Genomic DNA, 18208 nt, shown 5'->3' with positions numbered 1-18208 from the left:
TATATATATATATATATATTTGTATATATATATTTATATATATCGAGTTGATAGTGAAAAGCTGAAACTAACTGAGCTATAAGCAGGGAAAAATTAAATGTTAAAAGCGAATAGTTTATATCAACAAATAATCAGATGTCTGCAAGTAACGTTGCATGCGTAGTTCGATTATGATTGGTTGTTGAAATGGGGAATTTGTTTACATTAGAAACTGTTCTATCCACTTTATTTTGAGTAAACCAAGCCCCTCAAGTATCAATTCTCTTAAGAGACATATTCTATACTCTTTTGCAATGAGTTTTTCACAAAAATTTCAATCCTGTCATTGTATATTTCTTACTTAACACAGACAGGTAAGCCATCAAGTCATGTAAAACATAAACAAACTAATTGTGCATCGTAGTTGACAGTTAATCAAAACAAAAATATATCGCGGTTACAATAAAATACATAAACAAATAATAAATATAAGTTAAGTAAAAGATGTAAACAAGAAAGAATAATATTTCAACAAATTCTATGACTGATACAGAGCTATGTTTTATTAATTTCATATCATTTAACATTCTAACTTATGTGTAGAAACTTAGTTCAACTTTAACATTCCATTTTGCTTATAAATCACATCATGGGTCACGAGTGTAGACATTCTTGATCTTCGTCTTAAAGTGCAAGTAACCATAGTATCCATATTATGTTTTTATTATGCTTATACAAGTTCATTAATAATTTCATTTATTGCTATTGTTATTCATTGAAAAATTAGCCGAACTGTTACTTTTTTTTAAGTGTAATGAAAACGACGTATTCGAAGAGCAGAAGAAAGCGTTAAATAACTTATTGACTAATAATGTAGAATTTTTTAAAGAGGAGTTAGTTTTAGAGATTTTAATAATTGATTTAAATTGAAATTTTAAGCTAGAACACATTTTAAACGATTTTAACTTAATAGCAAACCAAATGAGCAAGATTTGCAAAACAAATCATCTAAAATTATATTGCAAATCTTTGTGAGTTGGTAGGATAAAATTTTATTCCATATTTTAAAATCTTCGTTATAGAAACATTTCGAGTGTTTTGTGAAAATAATATCAGATACAATTTCTAATTTTTTTCATTTTGAAAGTTGCAAATTGATGTCTAATTGTAACTTTGTGTCCAGCAACGCATATTTCATCAAAGTCAGTAAATCGTTAAAACGGACTCTTTACTAAACGGATTCTTCCTTTAGTAAAACAAAATAGAGCCAATGACGTTTTTAATTTATAATTTTATATTTAAAACCCATTGAAAACGTGACTTTTGTTTTATCTTTCATAAAAAAGAACTTATTTCGATATACACAAAATGAGCAGATTTTTCACAATATAATAAAAAATTGATCTTTTTCAAAAAGTCATTTATACTCTGACTAATTCAGACCTTTTGTAATTTAGCAATACTTTATTTTATGTGATTAAAAGAAGAAATGAAACTTCATAAAAAATCTTGAAATATTTCATTACTGAAATAAAATGTACAGATCTTCCAAAAAGGGAGTGTTTATAACTAAGAAAATTAGTAATTTGACTTGCATAATCAAATTACTGGAAAATATTAATAAGTAATGTGAAGAGTTGAAATTAAAATGCACACATTTATTTAAAGGAATTATTCTGTTTTAAATAAATAAATTCCCAAATTAAGATCAAATGTTTTTTTATTCTTCTAGTAATTTTTATTTTAAATTGTGTTTCAAAACTGAGTTTGATAAATTTTTTTATAATTATAAATTTTATAATTATATGTTTATAATTTGACAGTATAATAAATGAAAAATAAAAAGGCAAGAATAAAAAGGTAAGGAAATAGAGAATAAGAAAAATACCCTCACATACTTTTACAGATTCAAGAATTTCCAGAATTTAATTTGAAAAAAAAAAATAATATTAAGTATTTTATAGTTATGAATCATTAATAGTTTTTTAAGCATTTGGTTAGAAACAAATGTGTAGAGCTTGTTCATATAATTTGAACTTTCTGTCAATACATAATAATGTTTCTATTATTCGTTACAGGTTTTATTAATTTAATCCTGTCATGGAAACCCTGGTTTCCTTTATCCAGATTAGTTCTACTCGTGTATCTCATACAGCCTGTAATAGAGATTGTGCATATCGGTTCATATAAATCCCCTCATGAATTCTCACATTTTGAGCTTGTAAGTACAAAATTTTTTCACTGATTCAAATTTTTTCATTGATATTTCATATCAATTAAAGATATAAAATACGATTTTTTAAGATTATTAGATACGAACGTAAACGTTGATGTCCATTACGTAACGATGAACAATAATATATATATATATATATATGTATATTTAAAAAAAGTTTCAAATATGTTCTCCTTCAAATAAATATATAAATGTATGGCTTTTATCATTCGAGTTAAGTTTTAATTCACATTTCAGTATTTATTAGTCATGTTGTTAAAAACTGGAAACTCTATTTAAATGGCTCTTCAAAAAAGCTGAAATGTATATATGCATTTTTTTTAAAAAAGGCTCAAATATGTACCCACTTTTCAGAGTTTTTATCATTCTAGTCAAGCTTTAATTCAAATTTCAATATTTAGCAGCTATTCTATTAAAAACTGGACACAACACTTAAATAGTATTTCGATTTATTTGCATTATATTTGAATTTTTGCGATTATATTTGCATTCTTTTTTAAAATTTCAATTTTCTTGGATTCACTGTATACCCGCCCTCTTTTCAAACAAATGTAAAAATCTATAGTTTTTATCATTATGAAAAATTCTGGATTAAATTACGGTAAAAACCATTAGCACCCTGGTGCAGAATCCGTAAGGATTTCTATAGTAACTATTAGAATAATATTTAATTAATTATAGTAATGCAGTGATTTTTCAATATATATTACTATAAAAATTACGGTTAATTATGCTTTTCGTTCCATAATATTTTACGGTAAAAATAAATTTCACGATAAAAAGTACCGAGTTTCTTCAGTGTATACAACTTATCATGTAAAGCTCTTATTTTCTAACTGCGTTTGCTCATTAATTGCGTAATAAGCAAATCAATAATTCGATAGTGGCGGAGCTACGTTGTAGCTATCATAAATTTTGTAAAAAATCTTTTTGAACATTTTTATTATTGTAATACTTAACTACTAAATTATTATTCACTCAAGCTAAAAAATTCTATTGCATTTTGAAATTCATTTTTTTACGAATTTTTTTTTTCATTTTTTCAATTTTTTATTATTTGACAAAATTTTTAGTATTGATTATTATTAGACTTAGATTAAGTTATTAGAAAATTTCATGTCTTTTAACCCACGACTCATTAGAAAAAACAGCATAGTACTTGATTTTATCATACCTGAACTAAGTAAAGACTTCAAACTGTGAAAGCAAAAGAAAGACGGAACATTTGTTTTCACGTAGCAAATTTTACACGCCATAGCATCCAGATAGTTATGTTATGTTAAGTCATTATAGAACTTTTAAGTGTTAATAAGAATAAGTGAAGAAAATTATCTCTCTTAATATCAAAATATCTTAATATCGAAATATATATATATAGGAAATGGATTTTTTCCTATATATTTACTCTTTAAAATTTAATCAGTTGTGGTAGCCACGTTAAGTAAATGTTTTCGAAGTAGACAACTCAAAGAAATTTATTCAAATATTTAGCTTTACAACTCATCACAAATTCAGAACATCGATACTTCATACCTTGATGAAGGACTTTATAATAAAAGTTGTAAAATAAAGATCAAAAATAAAATTTTTACTCTTTTTTTAAAAGAAGCGAAAAAAAATTACTTGATGAACATGCTTGGATTCACTGTAGGAAATACCAGATTAAATTACGCTAAAAAGATAGACACTGAGGGTACCAGTACTTTTTAACGTAAAATCCGTTTTTGCTGGAACATGTTACGGAACAAAAGATCTGATATAACGTATTTTTTACAGTTATAATTAACGTATGATCACTGAATCACTCATGAAATAAATATAATTGTAAAAATTACAATATAATATCAGTGAAAATGGATTTTACGAATGATGCAATTATTGGTACTGTTGCTACTGTATGAAGTGTTTGTACTTCATACAGTAATTTTATCCGAAATTTTCTATGAGCTACTATTGACGAACACAAAATGCTGATAAGTAATAAACTATTACAAATTATGTCATATCTTCAGAAACTGAAGTAAATAAAAAAAATTCATTTGTAAAAATCTACTAATATTTGGATAAAAATATAAAGATAAAATTACTTCAAATATAGAAACAATGCTTTTATAGAATGTATGAATGCCATACAGAGTACAAAATACTCACCTTAGTCAATAGTGGAATAGTGATCTGAACTAACGTAAGTTTCTGTATATATACTTGTTTCAAAATCTACTCGCAATGAATATACTTTGACTTTTTTCAAAACAAAAATGTGTTTTCCCTATACATAGCACTCTTGAGGTGGTTACATATGTATGAGTCGAGCGGAACTCTTCCCTTGAGAAATGTATGGTGGAAGTTAAAAACTGTTCACGTTGTAGAATTCGATCAAAAATCGAATAAACTACATCGATATGAAACCCCGATATCATGTTTTTTAAATATCTATTTTTTGACACTTTCTATTACTCACTTCCGTTCTTTAATAGAATTTCCTGGATAAGTCACAGGTATTCAAAATTTTGCATACTGAGTGCTNTATGGCGTATTAAGTTCAACATTCTATTCCTAGCTCGTTTAAATGGACATGCCATAAAATTCTTCATATTTTACATGGACTTAAAAGCCTACAAATAAGAATAGTTAAGACTCATAAATATCTGTAAAACATTGTTATTTCTTCTAAATAACGAATTCCTAACTAATTCAAACCCCAGGAATGATGTATTGGACTATCATTTAGGTAGAATATAGAGGATTTTAAAATTTGCTTTCGACTGCTTTTATGTGTTCTTCTATTACAAGTTTTTAAACGACACCCAAATGGGCCCTTTTCAGTGACTAAGAATCAAAAGAATCTACAACATTTTTACTGAAAATATGATTAGGATTTGTTTTCACCCTTAACATCTCCTCTTTTTAAAATACTTTCTATAACAAAATGGAGATGATTTAAATTTATGTTACCATCTGGAATGAAAAGTAATTGACTCTGTCCTTTAAACTAAATCTGCGATATTTAACTATTTCGTATTTTACCGGATAAACTTACTTCAACCAAGACTTAGATAAAGATGATTTGAGTTCATGTTACCATCAGAAACAAATAAAATAGATAAGCATTTAAGGAAAAATCAATTAAATGAGTGAAACCTCGAAGTATTGGTTCATTATATATTTCTTTTTATTTATTTAGAAAATTAAATTTTTAAATTTACTTTAATTAAAAAAAAGAAAGAAATGAAAAAAAGAAATATTGATGTTATAAGAAAGAGACATTTGATGAAGGCAGGAAATAATATCCAGTTTTCTTCATCCGAAAGGAATCTATCTTTGGAGGAAAGACTTTCTCATAAGCTGTGTATCCTCCTAGGAAAGGGTTTAACTGACGTCCCGCACATTAATCTTGATTTAGTTTCCGCCGGAATCTGGGTTTTTTTTCCCCGGAAGAAAAAGTCGTTTATCCACAGAACATGCTTTTGAAAACGATGTTCCTTATCCTTCAGAGTAAATTTTCATCCAGTTATATGATCCATTGCTTTAGCAGTCAATTCCTCCAAAAGGAATATTCTTATGGATTTTATCCTTCACGGTTTCCAGAAAATAACTCACTTTACCGAACATTTACATTTTTTTATTTATTTATCACGCATGTATTTTGGGAATTAAAAGTAAGAATTGTATTTTCTGAACTAATGAACACATTCAAAGAAGGAATCATAGAGAAATATTTATTCAAATAAAGAGATGTGTAATTTCTTTAAGGAAAACATAGGTGCATGAGGAACAATTATTTCCTCAAAAAATGCCAGGAAAATCAAGATTATTTTTAATAACATAAAAATGTGGAAGGATATATATATATATATATATATATATATAATTCCAAATGTTTAAGAGAAATCGGAAAAACAAAATAAAGAAGAGATATAATTTCGTCATCAGCACATCCAAAAAAAAACACCTTCTCATATTGTGTTAAGATAACCAAAGGAAAATATATCAATACAATAGTGTGAGTTTATTGTATTCTTAATCGAAAATGATGGACATGGGAGGTCTATAGCTTTCAGAAAAACATATAAAATTTTTTGTTTGTATTTCAGTCTGAGTGGTAGCGCTTCGCGCTGCCGTGCCACAGGTCCTTGGTTCGATCCTTGGGCCGGGCAAGGCCGACTCAGCCTTTCATCCCTTCAGTGGGTCGATAAAATGAGTACCAAGCATGCTTGGGAACTAACACTGGGGGTTCTGCGTTCGGCTGACCACCTGACCGGAACATATGCTCTTGCACCCCAGAGCCCAAGGTCAAGAAAACTGAGATGGGCACAGTCGGCCTTGGCCCTCTTAATGGGCTGTCGCGCCACTGAGTTAGTTTTTTTAGTTATTTCAGTCTGATCAATTAACGTAATTTATGATAAATTCGAAATGCAATCCTTAGAATGCTTTTAAAACTTATATATGTTTCTCAGTGTAAGAGGGTCATAATAATAATTTGTTGCTATAAGTAAGTATTTCACTAGAAAAAACTATTAAATTTAAATTGATATATTAATTAACATATCATTTCCAAATTTATAATATGAGTATATTTAAAAAGACGGACAATTTATTTTTTCATTATTTCTACATATATTCTGTTTTATCTGACTAGAGGTCACATGATAAAATCAGGTTTTAGCAAAAAGTGTCCAAAATATAACTAAACCCTTTACCCTCCAAAATATAGTTTTTGCATTAAATAATTTTTATTTTATCATTTTAAGGTCTGTTTTAATGTAGAAATTAAAATTTAATCAATTTTATTCATGGAGGTGTTTAAGGAAAAAATAACTTTGAGGACCGGTTTTATCAGCCTAGCACCTAAATCTAATTTAGTTTTTGTTTTGATACTGGAATAAAATTTTTCTTCTAGGTTATAACGTCTTTTGGGTTTCTATTGCTATCTGGTCTTTTGGCTCTAATAGGATCATTTTTGGTTGAATCGCCAGTTCTGGCGTTTGAAGGAGTATTTTTCCCCACAGTTAAAGAAGCATTGAATATAGTGCCAGAAAAGGAACATTGTAATGGAAAAAATGTAAAAAAGTCTGTGAAATTTGCTACAAATGGTGATATGGAGATGAATGATTTTAGCATCAAAAAATATGACTGTATGGATAATAAAGCTTATGAGTATTCCTCATAAGGTCTTACATTTCACCCAAACTGCAATTATGCTGATTATGACATTCATAAAAAATACCTCTTGTATAATAGCGGCAGAATATTTATTGTGTTATATGATGGATTTTTGTTTAAACAGTATTTGTAAAACTTTCAATAAAATTGTAAGAGATCTGTTCCACGGCTTTATGAGCCTGCTCCAAATTTCTTTAACTTCATAGAAGACTATTGTTTAGAGATTAACGGCATTTAATCATTTAACTGAGTGACTTCATTATTCGCCACTTTATAATAATCCTTTTATTAATATTTAAATGTTTCCGTAGGAAAATAAGGCTACAATAAAACTGTTAAACCCAAAGAGTTTCGAAATAAAATTTACGATATTTACAAACATAGGGAATATTATTACTGAATATAGTTTGATAGTTCTACTTTGTATGTTCCAAATCAAAACTCTCAATTTTATATGAAGTGTTTTGATGAAAAAGGAACAAAAATATTGTCGGTTGAATGTTTGAAAATATTTTGTATTAAAATGAAAAGTTAGTTTTCAAGGCTATTGAAATTATTATAAAGAGAAACGGAAGGAATATCTCTACTTTTCTATTAAGATGAAAACCGACTAAGAGTTCCAGTTTGCTTTCGAACGGCACAGATTGGAACTGGCTCCAAAAGCTCCGTGTCGGGAAACAGACCCATTATTGGAAGTTTTCATCTTTTTGAACTATAATATCATTCAAATTAACTGCAACAGCAATATGGTGCTAAATTTAGATTCACTATGATAATTCTTAAAGAGGATATTGAGATACTATGGTTCAGTTTGAATGGAAGCATAATTAAATTTAACACTTTTTCAAGTTTGCAGCAAATTTGTACTGTATTAAGGTTCAAAATATCAATATGAAGTTTCAACGTTGAGCTGGTTATTCTGAGAATTTAGAGAATAATAATTTTGTAAACACAATATGTATGATATGATTTCAATAAAGCTAATGATAACTCTTTAATAGTTCTTGAAATAATACAATAAACAACCTTAATCGCTAAAAAACTGTAAAAAAATCCACAGACATTATTGATACCAGTGACGCCTAATTAAATAGGTTTGCATCGTAGTTTATTTTTTTACCGTCATTGAACATAAATTTTTGTGTATACGACTATTTTTTTTCAAGTGAAGTTAAGCAAAGGCATTCGTGGATCAAGCATTGGGAGAAACTAGCCTTAATGAGAATCATTTTGACGAAAATAACCAGCATTTGTGTTACATAAAGTGGAAAATCTCTATCGGTTAGCCTGACACCAAGAGAATTCTGACCCATAATTCGTGTACCACTGAGGACGTTTTAAGTCTGCACTGATGAAAAGCATTTTTAAAACCCTAGAAATGGATAAGGGCCATTTTTATATCAATTATTGAGTGAGTATTATTATTGAACTGAAAACTGAAATAGGACACTCTTCAGTGTTCTATTTCATGCTCAATTCTCATTCTATTTCACAAGTTAATTATTTATTTACAAACTCAATAAGAACTGAATGCCAAAAATTGGAAACTTTTGCGTAGTATGGGGTATTATAGTTGATTTTTAAGAATAAATTCAGTTAAGTTCTTATAAACTGAGATTGTCTTTGACAAATGTTACCTCACTGTAAAAATATTTTTATGCTTATACGAGTTCGTACTTGCTGAAATTTATTTGTTTGTGCACTTTTTAAAAACTGAACTCTAATGTATATTTAATATTATCTATCTGTTAGTTTAAATTAAACAAAGTTGCTTTTATTTAGAATTTAATATTAAAACTGCGAGTTTTCATAGTTTTAAAGTTATATCCAATTTTGCACAAGAGAAATTATTGACCATAAGAATATAACAGTAAATAGAGAAATAAAGTTTATATTACTGATATTAACTAATAAATTAAATATTTTCAATTAATGAAAAGTTAATTTAAAATTGTTATTTGCATTATTACAGTTGTTATACTTATTTAAAAACTGAAAAAATATTAAGCGTTTAACAGAATGCATCTGTTGGGAAAAATGATGTTTCCTCCTAATTTTAATTAGTGTTTTGGAAATATCGATGATGAAATATTAAAATTGTTTCTTCAAAAGTTCATTTTTAACATTTTTAACAGCAGGGTTTAAAAGTTTTTAAATCAGATTATTGAAAAAAATAGCAGCTATTTTTCGTAACTCTATCATGCCAATTCGTTTCTAATCGGGTCGCAGTTTAAAATAGTTTCCAACTGCGCAAGAATTAATTGTTTTAAGAATATGATATGTTAATAGGAAAATTTGATATCAGCTACTATCAATATCCATGTTACTGTGCATAACCGAAATTGGTGGTTGTTGACTTTCGCCGGTGAATGTTGACAATCACATAGTCTCTTTGATAAATGTCCGAAACATATACTAGGTTTAGTTAAATGCCTCTGCCCGGTATATCCTACACTGATGTTTTTTAATATTTAGTGCGATTGACCGGTATACATTTGAGGGTTTTCCGAACACTGATATTTCTCCTAATCTATCCTTAGCAGATATTAAAACATCAAATAAATATAATTATATCAACGAATAAATTAATATCAAATCGGATATAACAAATATTTCAGACATTCACCAAAGCGACTATGTGATTGTTGACATTCACCCGTGAAAGTCGACATTCTATAGATTTCTGTCATTCGTGGTGACATCTATAACTGATGTTCCATTACATCAGAAAAATTTCTGAGTTACCTCATGAAATGAATTTAAAAAACGAATATGTTAATGATAGTATGCATTCAAAATCGTGTGTCAATATTACCTACGTTATTTTTTAAAATATCCCAAGGTCATATAACGAGTTAGAGGTTATCTATAACAATTTCCAACTCATCTAGTTAATATTTACTCTGCTGTTTAGTTTGAATGATATTCAGACATGAAACCAATTCTGACTCCGTCTTAAAATGATTTATTCAAAAAATAGTTTAATTAATTCAATAAAACATCGTGATTTTTATATTGAGAAATCATGTCAATGTAAATTTCTTGAGACGCGTCATCGCAACAACTTATATCATCATCAAATATATTTCAAATCATCATCAAATCCATCTGACGGTTGTGAGCCAGGTTTCTGACATGAAATAGTTAACCATGTTTAAACTGTTTCGATTAGCTATGCTTTAATAAATAACCTCATTTTGCTTCTGAACTGAAGTGGAAAATATATGAATTGCTTTGAACAAAGCGATAGCTTATCCTTAGGACATGACACTACTCAATTTATCAAGATTCTATTTGTATTGACAAATAGGGATAAATTTACACTCTATGATGCAAAATAAAATTTTTATTGAGGAGTTTTTCACTACGTTTTCTGAGATGAAATGCTTTACCATAAATAAACTATTTAGATAAGCTACACTTTAGTAAAAAAAAAGTCAACACTAACTAATAGTAACATATATATTTGCCTCGGGAAATAGAGAGTTAGCCTTCCAATGAGGTGAACGGGTTCGAATCCCAGCGATGACTGGTCAGTTCGAATTCCGCAACCGGCTCGCACCGATCGCAGTGCTGACATAAAATATACTCAGTGCTAGACGGATAATGGGTTAGAAACCCATTGCTGTCAGGCTTGCTGTGGAAGGTTTTCGTCGTTTTCCTCTCCATATAACGCAAATGCGGGTTGGTTCCATCAAAAAGTCCTCCAGGAAGGCAAATGTACCCCAATACTTGATTCAGGAGTTTCCTTGTCATCTGGATTAGATTCAAAATGACAAGGCTACATTAGTGATCGTTAACCTAAAAATAGGGTTGGCAATTCAACGATAGTTATAATAGCAATATAAACTTTATATGAAGTTAAAATATTTTTGAAAAATAAAAGTGCAAGTTCAAAAGTTCAAAGGTACGTGAAAAACATGTCCTGTTCATAATAGGAAAGCGTCCCTAGCAGCGTAGGATGACATTTGCGATCATGGTTTCCTAGGTAATTCTTAATCCCCATGAGGTGACTGATTTCCACTAGAAGTTTATCTCAACATTTGCGGGACACCCTATATATATTTATAACATAATGTATCCATTTGTTATTGGTAAAATAGAGAATTTGAGCATTCCTCGAGAAGTTCAATGCAAAGAATGATGAAGATTAGACACCAAAATTTGAAATTACTATTCGATTGAACTTTGTCCTGGCTTTTAATAAAATGCTAAAACACAAAGTTGCAATGAATTTCATAGACCTTATACATGATTGAAAGGTGATTTGATTATTACAGAATTAATTACTATTTATTAAAATCACGATGAAACGCCTTATTAACTACGGAATTTCAGCAAATTTTGTTGCGTAGATCCTTAGGTGTAAGTGCAGTTATCCGTGAAAATGTGTTTGTTAATTATCGTTTGGACACGAATCAATTTGGAAATTTTTATTTATTAGTCATGACTAATTCAATTTCCTGAAAACACAAATTTAGTATATTATAATTTATGCCTTGAGCCACGTTTGAAAAAATAATTTGCTAAAAACTAAAAATTAAAGCAAAAATTAAAAATTTATATTACTCTATAAATGCAATTTTATGATTTAAACTTTACTTACAACTTATTATTAGAAATTAATAATACTCTCACATCAAATTTTATTCAATTTTAAATCCTCATTTTAATTTATTCATGGATACTTGTATTTAGTTTTAATAAGAGACTGGTAATGAAAAAGGGTCACTTTAATACTTTTTAATAATAATACGTCTAATACTTTTTGCCTGGTATGCATGGCAAATTTTTTTGACCTTCACATTAAAACTGGAATAAAATGTCAAGGTTAATTAAAGAGTAATTCAAGAATCTCATAATTATTTATTACTTGATGTAACAAAATGATGACATAACTGACATCATACCAAAAAGGAAACTTTGTAAAAGATGCATTATTCATGTTGGCACGTTCGTGTTTTATAAATCTAATAATCGTGACTGTTTCAATTTGTTCATGTGTTAAAGATTATGTCATAACACAGGATTATATTCCAGTTAATTTTCATTTGTAAGTGTTTTTTCAGTCCTTCTTTTTTACGAAAAACGAACATTGCCCAACAAGCTATTCAATTTATTAAATTGTTATTCAATTTAGAAACGTTTGTTTATAAATATTCTGTAATCTTTTACAAGTTTAAAGTTAGATAACCAAGTGTTACATTGAAAAAGTAAATTCATGTTTCTCTTACTGTTGTCATTGGCCGTTAAGGCAAAGGGTAAAATTGTTCTTGTTTTCCAGTATCGCCATCTATGGTCAAAAATTCTACTTCAGCCACACCTATTCGTCGCATCCCTTCAGAGGGCGGACCCATTCATACATCCATTCATTCTTCCACAAATCGTAGTTTTGACCTGAACCAATAAATCTTCAATTCAGTACCCCAACATTTGTAATTTGTTATGGGAACATGGAGGACTTCGTGACCTGACAGATTTAACGTGCAGCAGTCACCGTTTACTACACAGGGAGTCTTCAGCCGGCTGGATTCGAACTTCCGATCTTACGAGCGTGAGTCCAGCGCTCTGCCAACTAGGTTATCCTAGCCCCAATTCATGTTTCTAAAAGATCCCGTATAATTTTTTTAATGTTTTATTGAGCTATAAAGCAGTGGTTCCCATATGGTGTTTCAAGAAACCCCAGTACTCCGTGGAAGAGTTAAAAGGGTATGATGGGGACCGATGAAGGGGAGGGGGAGAGGAATTTAGCCCCCTCACATTTCTTAAATGAAGGGACACAGTCGCCTCGAAGATCACAATTTTTCACTCAATATTTGTGTAATTAAAATTACAATTAAAAAACTAGATAATATTTTTTCTAAATTCTAAGAATTCTCTATTTTAAGCGAGCTTTAACATTTCCTTGGTAAAAACTGTTACCAAATTCATCACTTATTCTTCCCCCCTCTGATGAAATATTCGACCCTAATACTGACCGATGAGGAAAATTGTTGGCTTCAATTGTCACAGTAAACAGAATAATAATAATAAAAAAAATTAAACAGAATAAAAATATATTTCTTTGAATGAAAGATAAATACTTTAGTAGGTTGGTACCCGTGTAGTAAAGTGACTGATGCACGTTAAATCTGTCGAGTCGCAAAAGTCCTCCATGTTCCCATAACAAATCAACACCTCTGGGGGTACTGGATTGGAGATCGATCGTTCTCTGATTCAGGTCAAAACTACGATCTGTGGATGAATGAATGGGTCCGCCCTATAAACGGGTGCGACGTATGGTATGGCAGAAGTCGAATTATTGGCCATAGATGGCGCCACTGAAAAACAAGAACAATCGCACCCCCTCTGCCTAAACAGGCATACGTCAACAACAACAACAACAAGTAGGTTGGTACAGGTAAAAAATTTCCTTAATGAATTTAATTCAATTTTAAATCAATTTGAATTTTGAAGCTGAAAATTGCAAGCTCGAATTCTTGATTTATATTTTCAAAGGTTCATTCCAAATTCATTCTTTTATAACCTGATTCTGAGGAAATTCATTCTTCTTATTTTATTTTATAACCGTCGTTGAACAGCAGACCCAATTCATGGTTTACGACTACTAACGTTCAGTTCTGTAGCCTTGTAATTTTGAACCCAATCCAGAAGACCAGGAAACTCCTGGATCGAGTATTTCGAGAAATTTGTCCTCCAGGTGGACTTTTTCGATGGAACTAACCTGCATTTGCGTTACATGTAGAGAAAACGCCGAAAACCTTCCACAGTTAGCCTGACGGCTAGGGGACTCACTCTAACCCAGTGTTTCCCAACGTGGGGCCCACGCCCTACCGGGCGGCAATTTGATTGTAAAGGGGGGCAATTCAAAAATGGACTCGACATGAGTTTAAACCTTTTGCTCTGGGCCATTTAAATGCAATGCGAGATTTCGGTGACAAAATCGAAAGAAAAAAGCAAATTCTTAAATAATTGCGGTCAATAAATATTATGTGACTTAGGGATTTTTTAAGCGACAAACCTGAAATGAAGTATCTGTTTACAGTCGATGGTAAAGCATTTGTGAGTTATTTAGCCAATATCTTTGAAAAACTGAATATATTAAATAAGAAACTTCAAGGAACAAATAAAACTCTTGTTGATGCAAAAGCGAAGATATTTGGCTTCATTACCCTTATTGAGTTATGTCAGAAATATATTAACAACAAAAACTTTGAACAGTTTCATTGGCTCCAAAAATGTGAAGTAAATGATACCCCTTTACTTGTTATTGTCTATCATCTGAAAATTCTATCGGCTGATTTAAAAGAAAGATATTCTGATTTAAAACAAATTTATTTTCCAACATGGATGTTGCAGTCCATGTTAGTGGATTTGTCTGATATATCAAATATATCAAGAAGAACTTGCAGAAATGCAAAATGATGAGTCAGTTAAAACTTTATTTAATATGAAAGGAGTGATGGCATGGCTTCGTGAGGAAACAGAAAACAAATACCCAAATTCAATCAAATGTGCAAGAAAACTATTGTTACCGATTCCATCTTCATATTTAGCTGAATGTGGATTTAGTGCTGTAAATGATTTTATTGGTAAAAAAAAGAAATCGTCTGGATATAACACAACGGGGAGACTTGAGACTGAAGCTAACCAAATTGGAACCTAAGATAAAATCTACGTGCAGCAAGCATCAAGGGCAAGAATCTCACTAAATTAAAATATTAAATTATTATAGAAAAATCTTTATTAAAATTATTTGAATTTTAGTTTTTCATTATATGTTCTGAAAATTTACTTACTTTGTTTCGCTAACAATTTCCTAAGTTTCTCAAGTGAACAATTCGATTTTTTAATATTAAAAATTATGTATATGTTACATAGGGGGGGGGGCATAAGAATTTTAGAAAGTCTTAGGTGGGGCATGGCACAAAAAAGGTTGGGAAACACAGCTCTAACCCATGATCTGTCTACCACTGAGGATATTTTACGTCAGCACTGTGGTCGGTGCGAGTCGGGAGCGGAATTCGTATCGCCGGGATCCGATTTCGATTCACATCATTGGAAGGCGAACGCTCTATCTCCTGAAACAACACGGCTCCATTCTTCTTATTAAATATATTCAAAATACGATTAACTGAATATACTTAATTTCGAATAAATTTAATACTCTTATTAAATATATAATGGAAGTAATTAATAAATACTTTCATAGATGTCTTTATATACAAAATTTGCAATATCGAACTTGCCACCAGAACGTTGATAATTAAAGGTTCTGAAGCCAAAGAAAATTGGTTACATCTCTGCGATATGTGTGAAGTTGTATAATTATTTCAAATAAAATAGTTTCTTTCATTCAAATTATGCTTTTTGTTGTGCAACATGCATTTTTATAATTGTTTTAAGTACAGAAACATAAATTTATGTTTTTTGTGCTTTATACAGTTTTATGAATGTTTCATGTAAAGTTATTTTTCAAATTTATATTTTTTTTCTGATACACGGGATTTTATAATTATTTTAAGCAAAAATCATTTTTTAAGAATTTATCTTTTTTTTAGGCTGTATGCAGATTAATTATTTTAAGAAGAATCAGTTTTAAAGAATTTTTTTGCTCTATATTTTTAAAGTATTTCAAAACATATATTTGATTAAATTACAGTCATAAATGTTTAAAATACTGTTTTATTAACTGTTTTATATGTAGATGTTAGATATACAAAAAAGAAAATTAAATTATTTTAATGACTAGAAAGACAGTAATGACAAATATGTATTTCATAGAAAGTCTGTATTTTGAAGGAAACATTATAATTATGAAACATTAGTATAAAACATAACTATAAAACACTTAATATTTTTAAGCTTAGACATAATATTAATAGAAATATTGATAGAAATTTAAATATTTATATTTTATCAATAGTTACTTAATATTTAAATTTTAATCAAAACTCTTTACTACATATTTTGTTACACTATTATATTAAAAACCGTTTGGCAAGTGTACGCTATTATAAATTATAACAATATTAATCCCCAATTTAATACTATATATTTTCTGCACTTTTTAAACTTGTACATGCAAAAATATTTTGCAAATTTGGTCTAAAAAATATCTCGCTATTCCGAGCTAAAAATATAGAACACTTTTCTTACAGAAAATTTTCTATCTCCTTTTATTTATTTAAATAACTTATTTAACTAAAATTGCCTGTACTTTAAGAGCTTGAAAGATTATTACATTATCCTAAAATTTTAAAAATTTACGAACTGTTGATTTATTCCACTTGCTTAAACTATTTAAAACGCATAGATTAAAGTTAGCGATGAACGATAAAAATTATAAATTGTAGCAGCATTTTACATGGAAAGGTGCGGATGAATTGAACTTACCGTTGTATAGAAGGTGAAAATTGAAGTTTTTGAAAAATTTATAGGTTAATAACAGAATTCTACATATAAAAACGTAATTGAAAACCAATAGCACCATCTGATAGATTCAGAAAAACTTTATTTTATTTTATTTATTTATTCTTTGAACTGTTGTTGAACTGGCGACCCAATTTTGAGTTTATGTCTACCAACTTTTCACTCCGTTGCCTTGTAATTTCGAACTCAATCCAGAAGACAAGAGAACTTCAGAATCAAGTATTCGATGGAATTCGCCTTCGTGGAGGACCTTTTGATGGAACCATCGCGTTATATGGAGATGAAAACCACAGAACTTCCCATGCTTAGCCTGGCTTCAAGGGGACTCTAACTCATGATCCGTCTACCACTGAAGATATTTTACATCAGCAGCTTAGTCGGAGCTAGTTGGGCGCAGAATTCATATCGACCATCCATCACTGGGATTTTAACCTGGGCCAGCTCATTATGAGGCGAGGGCTCTAACCCCTGAGTCATCATGGATCACAAAAAACTTATTCAGAAATTTTGATTTCTGGAAAAGTGTAAAAAAAAAAAAATTCTATCAAGAACCATTTTTTTTTCACAAATAGAAAATACTGATTATCTTTACCACCAATCCGTTGAATTGTAATCTGAAAAAGGGGATAAGCATTTAATGACTTAAGTAATCTATAATAGTTAATATATGTGTTATTCAGGAGAGTTTGTGACTCTCAATATTAAATAAAAACAAATTTTTATCTAATATTATATAACCATACTTTTTATTTTATTTTGAAAGATCTCAGTTAAAAATTGCTCGCTGTCATTAGAGCTGAGAAAGTAATATATTTTTTCTCATTAAATGTGGTGCTATCTCTAATGTATTTTATTACACTCACTTGAATGAAACCAGTAGAAACTTAATTACATCAAGATTGAAAACTTAAAAATCATTAGTATCATCATTACAATAATTGCAGTTTTGAGCTAATTTGTTCTCTTTGTACTGACATGTAGTCTGAGACTACCATTTACACATTGGATAGATTGTTTCTCAAGCAATTTTTTTTGTTGTTATGTGACGATTTTATGAATGAAAGCTGCAGTTTTTGATTTATACCCGTTTTCACATAAAACTCTTATAGCTTTGAAATGATTAATTCTATTGATTATTTTAATTTTCATTTAATTGAATTTAATATAAAATTCATACAAGAAACACTACTGTTTCACTTGTCTAAATGCCAATGCTAGATGCTAAAAAAAGTATAAGTTCAAAATTTTACTTAAGAAATTGTCATAATTATCAAACTTCCATGAATTTTGCTTTTATCTCATTTAATTCAGCGGAAAAAATGCGTAGAAAACCGTGCCTATTCATTTACCTAGATAGAAACTTCACAGTCATTCTTCTTCTTCTTCTTCTTCTTGCTT

The 18208-nt window shown here is 29.4% G+C and overlaps 2 protein-coding genes across 2 annotated transcripts in view; both read left to right on the top strand.

Annotated features, from left to right (window-relative positions):
* The window catches only part of LOC107453577 (O-acyltransferase like protein), a 37308-nt gene extending 29760 nt beyond the window's left edge, over positions 1–7548 (top strand). Inside the window, exons 14-15 of the mRNA XM_043047163.2 lie at positions 2058–2200; positions 7116–7548. Coding sequence (XP_042903097.1) covers positions 2058–2200; positions 7116–7385 — 413 coding nt within the window. The 3' untranslated portion in view covers positions 7386–7548. The remainder of the gene's footprint in view (positions 1–2057; positions 2201–7115) is intronic.
* Positions 1–18208, top strand: part of LOC107452389 (zonadhesin-like) — a 547551-nt gene that overhangs the window by 145073 nt on the left and 384270 nt on the right. The window lies entirely within an intron of this gene.

The sequence above is a fragment of the Parasteatoda tepidariorum genome, chromosome 4 (genome assembly GCF_043381705.1).
Source record: "Parasteatoda tepidariorum isolate YZ-2023 chromosome 4, CAS_Ptep_4.0, whole genome shotgun sequence".
Taxonomy (NCBI): Eukaryota; Metazoa; Arthropoda; class Arachnida; order Araneae; family Theridiidae; genus Parasteatoda; species Parasteatoda tepidariorum.
The sequence above is the reverse complement of the archived record's forward strand: the minus strand, read 5'-3'. Positions and strand labels throughout refer to the sequence as shown.